The sequence below is a fragment of the Pelobates fuscus genome, chromosome 4 (assembly GCF_036172605.1).
Source record: "Pelobates fuscus isolate aPelFus1 chromosome 4, aPelFus1.pri, whole genome shotgun sequence".
In the NCBI taxonomy this organism is placed as follows: Eukaryota; Metazoa; Chordata; class Amphibia; order Anura; family Pelobatidae; genus Pelobates; species Pelobates fuscus.
The window spans coordinates 164,489,363-164,501,570 of NC_086320.1; the positions used below are offsets into that span (position 1 = coordinate 164,489,363).

A 12,208-nucleotide genomic window follows, 5' to 3' on the forward strand; every position below is an offset into this window, starting at 1 on the left:
AATATGGATAAGGAGAGATTTGCTCCTCTTAATGGAAGCCTGCAGAGAAAAAAGTAGAAACTGTTCAAAAATGACATTTAATCCACATACTGTATGTAAATCATAAGCATGCTCTATTATTCATTATAAAAAGGGCATTGCACTTTTATTATATTAAAAATGATACGCAAATTCTGTGAAAAATTTAGTGCCCTTTCTTGAAGTTTTAAGAACACTTATCATGTAGTCATTCAATACAGGCATCACAGCTAGGATTTTAAAATACAATGCTCTTTCAAAATTAATGAACTTCAATATTTATGCTTGAAGGAAAAAAAGAATGCTAACGTTTTATTTTTCATTTAACCATATGGGAGCAATAGAGGTGTGCAACGTTTTCCATTGTAGTGTGTGGCACATTCCTGTGTCAGTCAAAGGGTTAAGTTCTCTTTAATACTTTAGAAGGTAAGGACTTCTAACATTGAGCGATTCTAAAATGTATGGAGAATGGGATTCATATGCTTGTCACTATTAGTCATGGCTACAATTTCTTCCCCAGAAGTGCTTTCTGGAAACTACATATATCAGAAACTGATTAACATGACCTGAGGTATTCATTTTTAAAAGATGTTGAGACCATCACTTCCTAAGAGGTTATTTTCTGTATGTCAGCATCTGCTGTGGAATAGGAAATCATTTAATAAGAGGCACATACATGGTGTTTCTAACAATAAAACAAAGTGAACACAAGCTTAAAAAATGCTGTAGGAATGGATAACTGTAGATAAAAGAAATAAAACCCATTACAGTAAGAGTAGTCTAAAAAACAAAATTAGACTCCCACTGTAGGATGAAAATGTCATGGGTGTTCTTGAAAGAGCAGGCAACTTGCTAGTGAATGTAGAAAGAAAATATAATAGCTAAATGAGTGTTCTTAAAGAAGATTTGTCATATTGAATTGAATAAAACATTGACGGTGTTATTCACTGAATCTAGATCTAGTAAAAATTACCAGATTCTAACTGTACTGGGAATTCTTATATTTACTAAGTCAAATACACACGGAATTAATTTGTCTCGAGTGAATCTGCAGCAGTCGCTAATAAAAAGCCTATGGGGGTCAATGACACCATGTGCCCTCATCTGCTATGCGGATAAGATACTCTTTTAAATTTGTTTTAAAGATGTACCAAATGTCATTATTTTCCAGTTCAGACAAGGCAAAACCAGGGCAAACATTAAAGCATTGGGAACATTTATCAACGTGTTGCATTTTAAAAACTGATCTAAAGTACTAAAAGTGGGGCAAATACCATGCAAACTAATGGAACCAGCAGCCACAATCCATGTATGTATCTTCTACATTTTTGCACCACTTTTTAGAACAGAACACCTCAGTAAATGTATCCCACATTTTTTTTTTCTCTTCTCTGTATTCGTTCTCGGTACTAGTTTCAAGGTACAAACGATAGAGTAGACTTGGAGATTTGTTTCTTGCCAAATTGCAATTCTGCCAAATTCGGGCGGAATATTCCAATTTCTGAGTTGCCTTAGACTAGAATTTAGGAGGAACCAACTCACACAAACCTGTACATGATCCCGTTCATTTGTGATTTGCGTTTCATGTGTGTCATTGCTAGCACCAGAAAAAAGGGCGATGAACTGGAGAACAGGTTGTTTTTTTGGTGGGTGCAAATAAGCAAGAACTCTGCACAATCATGTGGGCTGGATCTCTTGTCCAATCAGGAGGTAACAAAAATAAAGATGATTGATGGTTAGGAGACAGCAACTAAATGATAATTGTATTCACAAATCAAATGATTACTAACCAATATAGGGAAAAAGAAGGAACAGTTAAACAATCTATACTTCCAAACAAGATTTTTCCAGATACTCAGACTGCAGCTATTGAAGTAGACAGACCTGCAGTGATATAGTGTGTTGTGTTTTACCCTCACTGCTCCTGTTTGGGAGTGGGAGATAGCCTGGGTGATTGATACTAGTAAGATATTGGGTTTAGCTTGTTAGCTTGTTGCACCAGGGGCACTTGAAACAACTTTAAGTGGGAGATAGGAGGTTACCATTTTGTTATTGATCCTAGTGTGAAGCTAAATTATCAATATAAGATTTATAAAAGTATTTCAATTTTTTTTTGTGTTGTTCAGTGTAGTGCAGTGTTTCACTGCTATCATCTGCCACTTAACACCAACTTGGAACCACCAATTAGTAAACATTTGTTAAACGTTTGTTTGCCTGTTTTTTTTGTTAACTGTTTACAGAAAGAAATTAGTTTTTGGAGACAATTTTTGTGTTTGTGTTTAGTAAGAAAAAAAAAATGTTTTTGCCGAGTTATTTTCATTTCGTATCACAAATTTACAGTTGTTAAAAGTTTTTTTTTTTTTTTGCAAAAAACTGTTGCAAAATATATATATATATATATATATATATATATATATATATATATCTTATGGAATGTGTTGTTGAGTTAAAAGGAAAAAATAAATAATAAATAAATAAAAAGAGATAAAAAGTTAATCTTTCCTAGCTACTCCCACATTGGCCCTCTAACAAACTTTGAGTGGCAGGCATAATTCATGCTTAATTCATCCTTGTGTTACACTGTTGTTTACGGCTAACACAGAGTCTCACTGGTAACCACTGCCACCTAAAACCAACTTGGAATCACAAATTTACAGTTCATAGAACTAAAATACTTTATTTTTTCTGAGTGTGTTCAGTCCAGTTTGTGCTGTTGAAATGTGCAAGCACTGTCTAATGTTTCTTAAAGGAACACTAGGGTGTCATGAATAGAAACATGAATTCCTCACACTATAGTTCTAAAGCCTGCTCTTTAGGTATCCGAGCCTCATTGCCCCATGTTCAAATGGTGATTTTACTCAATTGATTTCCAGTGCCCCACCAATCTCACAGTGGCCTTCTTTGCTCAAATTTGAAGATCTCAGCCAAAACAACGATGCCATAGGATGGCTGTCACGCATGTATGGCAAAACACAGTGCTGCACCAGTCAGCATCTCCTCATCAATGTCATGAATCAATGTATCAATTCTCTGAAAAGGCAGTGTTTACAATAAAAAGCCTGCAGGTACATTCTATACTCACCAGAACAATTACATTAAGCTGTAGTTGTTCTGGTGGCTATAGTGCCTCTTTAAGTTGAAACAACTTTACAGTAGTAAATCCACCAACCACCAACTCATTTGGCAACACTTGACACTACAAATGTATGGAAAAGTTTTGTTCTTGTTAGGGTGGAAGGGTTGGGTGGGTGGTCAACTGCCCACTGACCTTTTTCTTTCATTTTTGGATAATTTGAAATGACTCGTGCTCTCCATTTTTCGTTAATACAAAAGGAAGAAGAATTACAATCAATCATTAAAGAGTATTATAAAACTTCTCTCACTTCCTATTTTTTAAATCCAGATGTTTAATATTCTGATTTTGGCAACTCAGAACTGCCATTGGATTAATGCCTGATAGACTTGGATGCTGTAGAAATGTATGTTTCCCCCAATTTCATTCATACAACAACAAAATAAAATAGTTTCCTCCAAACTGAATTTCGTCCTTTATGTCATTAATTTTTGGATGAAATTTGCTAATTATTTTTTGGAATTTCCACAATCTGCGCAGTGACTGCAACTTGCTGTTGTTTAGCATCTAACTCTTATGGGATTGCTATATTTAAGGGTACTAAATTTTGTTTATGCTTTGTTATCCTTATAGTAATCGAATAATAGAGTGATCTACTAAGAAGTTGAAAGATCAATATTATAAGAATCCCTTCCTTTTCTTAATTTTGGTCTTTCAGTCAACTTATTATTTTTCATACGTATTAGGAATAAGGGAGGTTTAATTCTTCCCTCATGCCACGGGTAGTGGCATTTCAACTAAACAGTGAGCAATAGGTGGCTGCTTGCTGTCATATTGCTGATCAGTCACTGATTCAAGGGAGGGTCTGACACAGGTCCGTGGTGCCCCCACGTGCGTACATAGTGTCTCCTCTGTGGCCAGTGGGTGGGAGCTGCTAAAATAAAATTATGGGGGGGGGGGGGGGGCATAGTGTTGCCTGCACCCTGCTCGTGGCCAAAATGTGTGTCTATTATAAAATAATAGACCCAAAATAAGCTGCCCCCATCTCCCTAATAATCGCGAGGAGCCCTATAATCTAAATTCCCGAGTGAAGAACAGGTATATGCAGTATGACTTAATTAATTCATTACAGAGCCCACAGAAGCGTAGGAGTGCATTACAGGTAATGTGAGGTACATGTAAATGTTTTATAGATCACTACCGTACAATATGCTGTGTGTTACTATATCAGAACTGCCCTCTGTAGCCAAAGAAAATGGGTAACAGTGTGCTTAAAATATGTTGATATAGTAAGAATAAATGTCCTATAGTAGGAGTGAATGATAGGACTGGAGATCCAAGGAAATCCAAGCATCTCTATAATGAAGCAAGCAGTGTCTTGTGCCAGTGTACTCCCCAAAAAGTTTTACCAGGTCCTGCAGTCAAATGTAATTTACAAACAGCAATGTGGCACAATTCAAGAAATATGCGCTTAGTGACAAGGTGATAAATGTGTCATTGCGAAGGCTAATAAGTGTAAGGGCAGGCCGGCCAGCACAGTACAGGGACATCTTGCAGAACATAGCTGGAGTATATTGAACTACATTATAACAATGTCTACATAATAGTACAGTACATTCTTACCTGTACATCACTGGAGCAGCAATCATTGGCTGAGGGTAATCAGCTGTTGCTCTCACCAATGAATGAGCAGCAGGATTTGCATCCACCTTCTACAGCTTTTCAGAAGTAGGATATCCTAAATCTACCCATAAAGAGACCTGGCACCTAGCAGTGTCCCAGGCAAGAGAGCAAACAGTAGCAAAATGTTTTTCTTCAATTCTGGGAAACAGATACTCGTGACATCATAACAACTACACCGGGCAAACATGGTTACTAGTAAGCCCTGGTTTTTAGCATTAATTATAGTTATGACTTTGCCAATATAAATGAGTAAGGTCCGAATGGATTTTTTTTTTTTTTTTTTGCTAATAAACACATTTATCAACATACTTTCAATAGAGAATGTTTGGTTGCCCTGTCAAGCTAGAAGTATGTGATTTGATTAAAAATACTTTTGGTGACTAATTTGTGAACAACGATCTTCAAATTTTCATGGGTTCTTTCTATGAAGTGTAGATCTGGTTTAAATGAAATCTGATACTATTAAAGGCTAAAATAGTCACTGCCACTAAGGTTGTGTTCTGTTCAACAGATGCTTCTGTTTTAGGCTCAATACAAGGTAGTCTCAGAATATATTTTCAATATATGCAAAACTGATAACAAACATATTCATAGTTGTGTCCGATTATACTAATTTCTTATTAGTTTGAGGTAATTGCTAAACCTCAAAAATAATTAAACTTTTGAATCTGGTAAATGACTGAGAGAGAATTGCTAAACCGAACTTTTTTTGTTTTTTTAAATAATATTTTTAAAAAAGTTATATGCTGCCAAAAAAATGTAAAATATTTTTTTACGGGGATCCTGTAATTTTGTTAATTGATTCCTTGTTGTAAATAAGGATCTTGAAAGCACAAATGAATTCTAAGTTTTCAAACTACTAGTAAATGAAAAGATACGTAAGGCCATTTTCCAAGTTTGAGATATAAAGCATGATAAAAATTGAGTGACTGTCACAAATAATGCTGGAACCTATGACAGAAATGCTTTTGAATTTTCTTTGATGTGTGTGGCTCTCCTCTTTAATACTTTTCCAGATGGATGCATGTGGATGTAGCTCTCAGCTTGCATTAATTACTGAATAGTGCTTTCCTGTTTATGTCCTTTTTTTCTTTTTTTTTTTTCTTTCTTTTTTTTTTTTATAGCTGCTACCCACTGAAAAGAAAATCAAGTCTGGAATGACTCTACTGGTAGAACTTTTTCTACTTCATGGAAAAGAGATTTACATTGATAGAGCAGTTGGATGGGGTGTCTTTCCACTGTGTGACAACAACTTTAACCTGATAGAAGGAAAATTTAAATGTCCAATTTTAAGAGGACACAATGATTCAAGGATTGATCGTTTCAATAAAATTGAAGAGCTTATTATGACTGATATTGATCACTGGCTATGCAACTTGTATTTCCAGGTATTTATGTTTTTTAATAAGGTTTTTTATTTCTTTTGTGACAATTTTGAAGGGCTATTTTCTAAACACAGGGTTGCCCTTTACTAACGTGAGGTTCTGCTGCAGGACCCAATCATATGGTAAACTATAGCAAAGTGACTGATTTTTAAAAAAAATGGAACTAACATTGAAGGTACTCACACTTAAAACTGTGAAGGTGTTTTTTCTGCATTACTTGTTTAGCTGCAGAGTGGACAGAATGCTTAAGAGATCCTCGATACTAGTGCACCAAAACATTGTCACAGTAATTTTGAGGATGGCACCCATAAACTCACAACACTATAACCACAGCCATGAACTGCATTGGTTAAAGTGTTTTTAGAAAGTCAATAGTAGATCAGTTTGTCTCAGGGTGTTAACTATCTAAATCTCTATTTCCATGTTTCTGTGTATTTACGTAAGGTAGCAGAGCAATTACTTTTTTCTTGGTTGCAAGAATTGTAAAAGTTGGAGTGGGTGTATTTAAGTAGCAGAACAAAGCGACTATAATATATTTTAGATGTAATGCTATTATACTTAAAGGAAATTTAAAAATCATGAAATGTGAATTTATTACTTTAAACAATTGCAAAAACATGTGTCTAATAATTGCAGCTCCTTAAATGTACAGTTACCTAATAAAAAAAAAAAATCGCTGTTTACTAGTGGATATACTCCCAATAAAAACATATTCAACGCATTCAATTATTTATTTTTTATTCTAGGTATATCTAAACACAGCTTGCAAAATTTGCCGATCTCCTGCCTGAAGTTTTTACCAGCCCCTGCCCCCTTCTTCACCAGCCCTGAGGTTCTGTGGCTGTCAAATCACAGATTTCCCAATGCATCTCAATGAGGAGTCGTTGCAAGGCTGCCTCTTGAGTTTATCTTCAATAGGCTAAACAACCAGAAAGTAACAGGACTGGTTGTCTGCTTGAAAGATAGGGGTTGCAAACAGGTTAATTGATTAAAATAACAATTTCTATTTAAATCTGCAATTTTTGTTACATGAAAAAAAGAGCACACACACTTAAAATGGCGGATCCCACATGACCTGTGCCTGACTACACTGGAGCAAAGTCTGGAGTGCCGTACAAGCTGGGCAAACTCCTTGCCAATTTCTGGAGGAAGATGTCCCTCTGGAATCTGATGTCTACCATTCAAAGCTCACTTAAGCATTCATCCAGGCAGCCTCGGATCTGGCTAGGTTCTGGGAGAACGTGCAAATGGAGGAGAAGGCCGCATTTGCGGTTCACGAGGAGCAAGGTGTGCAGGCCTGCATCTAAGCTGAGCACCGACAGAGCCAACAGATGGAGCCTCCAGCGGGATTCAGCAGGCAGAGGAAAGCAGAGTACGCTGAGGGAGTTACCTTACCACTTGGGTGCACCTACAATGTCTGTGCTGCTAAGCCAAACAACTCACCCCATTATCTGGGACTGCACCCGCCCTCAGTGGGCATAGGCTGAATAATCAGAAGGTGGCTTTGCTCATCCTTCTATTACACACAGCCAGGAGAGATCAATGTGGAGTTGACATGTCTTTACTCCTTAGTTTACTCTTCTGCTATTGCCTGTCCCTATCTCCTACATTTAAAAGTGTTTACTTTATAATGACCATGCATTATATGTCTCATATAATTTGGACACTTCAGGGGTGGCACATTATTCCAGCATATTAACCTTGCGTTAAACTAGCATGCTAGTAAAAGATTTCTTAAAAATCTGCTAGTCATTTTATATACACTCCTTTGTACAAGTTTTCATTGCAAATGTTTCTTTGTATAACATGCATTTTTCTGTTCAGCTCAAGAACGACAAAAAAAAAAAGAGCACACACTCTATAAACATATATCATTTTACCAAGCTACGGTGCTTTAGGGCTGTTGTGTCTCTTTAAGGACTTTACAAGATTCCATATTTTCATGACATACACAATATGGCCAAAATTATTGGGACACGCCTTATTGAAGTTAAGTGTTTCAATCAGACCCTGCTAGATTTTCTATGGGTAACTGTAAGTGGTATTATTGGAAAGTGGAAGCGTTTGGGAAAAGCAGCAACTAAGACATGAAGTGGAAGATGAGTGCTGAGACGCATGGTACGCAAAAGTCACCAACGCTGAAGAGTTTAAAAATTACACTGGCATTAATATGAGCACAAAAACTGGAATGGGTTTTCATGGCCGAGTTGCTGCATGCAAGCCTCCTCACCAAGTATAATGCCAAGCATCAGATTGAGTGGTGTTAAGCATGCCACCACTAGAGCAGTAAAAACATGTTCTGTGGGGTGATGAATTGAGCTTCTCTGTTTGGCAGTCTGATCGGTTTTGGTCAGGAGAAAGTTACCTGCCTGACTGCATTTTACCAATTGTAAAGTTTGGTGGTGAAGAGATAATGGTATGAGATGTTTTTCAGGGGTTGGACTAAACCCCTTACTTCCAGTGAAGAAAAATCCTAATGCTTCAGCATACAGAGACATTTTGGACAATGCTATGCTTCCACCCTTGTGGAAACAGTTTGAGGAAAGATCTTTTCTATTCCTGCATGACTGTGCCCTAATGCACAAAGCAAGGTCCATAAAGACATGGTTGAATAAGTTTGGTTTGGAAGAACTGGACAGGCCAGCACAGAGCCCTGACCTCAACTCCATCAAACACCTTTCATATGAACTGAAACTGAGTTTGAGAGCCAAGTCTTTTTTGTCCAACATCTGTGCTTGACCTCTACTGGTTGAATGGGCAAAAATTCCCACAGAAACACTGGAAAGGATTCCAAGAAGAGTGGAAGCTACTTTGAGCTATTTTTCTTTAGTTCCACTTGTGTAAATATTACTGAAACCATTAAATTATGATGGAATGAACACATAGCAAAACTGCCAAAAATATCTTGATTAATAGTGCACAATATGTCAAAAAATATTTGGTCCTCAAAAAGCAAGCGTGTCTTTTATTATTTAATATAAATTAAGTCATTTATTAAGATAGTTGAATGCATTTACAATATCCGAAAATGTATTTAAGATCATGCATTCACTTTACATATGTTGTTCATTTGTACACAATTTTTTTGCAGGTAATAAAATTGCCACAGTATCTTAGTGAGCAGAACGACTACGAAATATTTGTTCAGCTGCCCCAAGAGTTCCTCACTTATACAAGCCATGATGAGAAGAATTCTGTATTTGAAGAACGTGCAAGGAAATCTATAATACAAAAAGAAACAGCTAAACAGTCACATCACCAAATAACAAATTCAAGTTTACATTTCAACTATGCACAAGGTATGCCCAGCAAGGAGATATTGAAAAGGACTCATTATGATTTCATAAACTAGACATCATTTTCAAATTATTTTATTTAAAGATTTAAAATGTATAATATAATATATATTCTTATAACATAAATAATACAATAATAAGGGAAAACCTAACAAAGGGAAGGAAAAGGGAAAGGGGAAGGGACAAAACAATTAGTGACCATACATACATTTTTACTTATTTACAATCTTGCATACACTCCATATTATAATTAGGAATAGATGAAGAAAGGGAGTAGCACAACAAAATCATATTTTTGATTTGGACTGTTCAGATATATATTGTCCAAACTGGGCAATTCCACATGACCTAACTGTTGATCAGATTCTAAGATGTTAAAAGTTTTCTTTAATGCAGAATATATCAGAACATATTGATCAAGCATATTGTCCTCCAAAACTTAATGAATTTTCATTTTATTAAAAGACATCAATTAATTTTTTTGTTTAAATAAGTCATTTCAATATTGTATTTTGAACTTGTGCCACTTCATGACATCTATATTCAGTTCAGGTCAAATTTCCCTAAAGGCCTCTAAAATATTGTTTATTGGGATATACTGTATTGTAGAGTTTATGCCAAGATCTCTTATTTTAGTTGTTAGATACATTAGTTGTTGGGTTTGTGTACTTAACTTAGGCTACTATATAATATCGGAAATTGATATGGGTGAAAGTATTGCCCTTTCCATTAATAACCATTTAGGAACATCTTGTTGCAAAGCAAATTTTAAAGCAGCTGCTGCATTTGCATCAATATGATATTCTTGAAAGTCAGGCATTCCCAGACCTCCATATCCGCTAAATCACTGTAATATTCCCAGCTTTATTCAGTTAAATTTATTTTTCCAAATAATATCTGAATTGATTATTTTTTTTAAACGGAATTAGGAATATTTAAATGTATTGTTTTAATCAGATAAAGACGTTTTGGAAAAATGTTTCAATTCTTCCTAGCCACGGAAATTCCAAACTACACCATCTGTAAAGCGCTGCTTTTACTTGAGGACACTTTTTTCTCAAACTTTAGTGAGAGCATATTGTTCAATTGTTTTTTGTTGTTTTTTTAAATTAATCCCTAAAAAGGAGAGGTACACATTTCTCCAATCATAAGGATAGCTAAATTTTAGATCAGCCAATTCTATACATATAATATTAATGGGCAAAGACTGATATGCTTCAGAGATGTTCTCTCTGTAATGGCACAAGTTGAGCTGAAACCAGCTTGAGATCTGAGCAGGGACCTACCGAAGGGCAGGCTATTTGAGCTGTTGTCCATCCTCACCTCTCTTGCTACACTTTTTTTCTCTCCTAAAGTCTGAGTTTTATTCACATGTATGCCAAAATATCAACCAAATAGGGTAATGAATCTATAGGGTTATAGATATGCAAAAAATATCAGCAAATAAGCCCATTTTATGTGTTTATGTGTTTTATTTCCAACATCAATTCCTGTAATTTTCAAGTAATTTCTAATTTAATTGCTATGGGTTATATAGCTAATATAATGTAGATAAGGGACACGCTGGTCTTGTTCAATTGCATAAAGTAAAGCTATCAGATATGTATACTGAAACTCAAACCTTTACGGTGAGGAAACTATATAATTTAAATATTGCATTAGTGAATGACACAGGGAATTTCATAACCATTAATACTTTTATTAAATATTCCCTATGTATTCTTTCAAATGCCTTTTCTGCGTCCAATGAAAGGAGTAGAGAACGTGTCTGAATTACACCTATATAATGTGTCAAATTGATATTGTCACATGTCTGTCCATTTAAAACAAATCCTACCTGGGTACTTTCAATTAAATAGGGAACTAAACTATTTAATCTATTAGCTAAAGTTTAAAATAAAGTTTTGTTTCATTATTCATAAGTGTGATGGGCCTAAAATTCAGGCAATCATTTGGTGGTTTTCCAGGTTTCAGTTGCCCATCTTACCTAGGTGTAAAGGAATCCCATTTTCAAACTGAAAAATCCAGGGCACTATAGAATTATAGACTAAATAAAATGCATTTGAGAGATTTAGAAAATTCTGGCATTTTATATATATATGAACAGAAGTTGTGTATCAATTAGTAGTGCAATATTTTAGAACAATATAGTGTAAAATACACGTGTTATGTATGGACTTAAAATCTCTCCTCTGTAGCCTACATTAAACCAGTTAGCTTTATATTTGGTGGTTTTCCAGGTTTCAGTGACGTATAAACTAGAAACTTGTTTATGTGCCTGAGTGTGTGTGTGTGTGCAATTCTGAATGAAAGTTTCTGTGTCTCTGGCATTGTTTATCTGTGTATGTGCCTGAGCATCCTTGTATTTAAATGTGTGTCTGTGTGCATGTGTATGTCTGTGTTTGGGAGTGTATTTGCGTGGGGTAGTTGTTTGCATTGTGTTGTGTGTAATGGGGGCTGCTTACTGTATTTGTGTTTATGGTAAGGCTGCGTTTCATGTGTGGTAGGTGACTATGTATGAACATTGCTATCTTCAGGTGGTGACAGTCATAGGGTGAGTAGGGGGTGACTTAGCAGACTGAGGGTGGATTAAGTGTGACAGGGTTTGGAGGTTGGTGAAAGGGTTAGAGGGTGTAGTGTCACAGAATTTAGTGGGATGTGTGTGACGGGGAGATGGGGGTGGGAGATGGGGTGACTAACAGGGTGAATGGGGTGAGTATGGCAGATTTGGGGAGTGAGAGTGGCCAGGTGGG

At 35.9% G+C, this 12,208-nt stretch overlaps 1 protein-coding gene across 1 annotated transcript in view; it reads left to right on the forward strand.

The window, feature by feature from the left end:
• The window catches only part of LOC134609385 (uncharacterized), a 180,543-nt gene extending 171,645 nt beyond the window's left edge, over positions 1 to 8,898 (forward strand). Inside the window, exons 8-9 of the mRNA XM_063453061.1 lie at positions 5,899 to 6,162; positions 8,695 to 8,898. Coding sequence (XP_063309131.1) covers positions 5,899 to 6,162; positions 8,695 to 8,898 — 468 coding nt within the window. The remainder of the gene's footprint in view (positions 1 to 5,898; positions 6,163 to 8,694) is intronic.
• Positions 8,899 to 12,208: the final 3,310 nt, after the last annotated feature.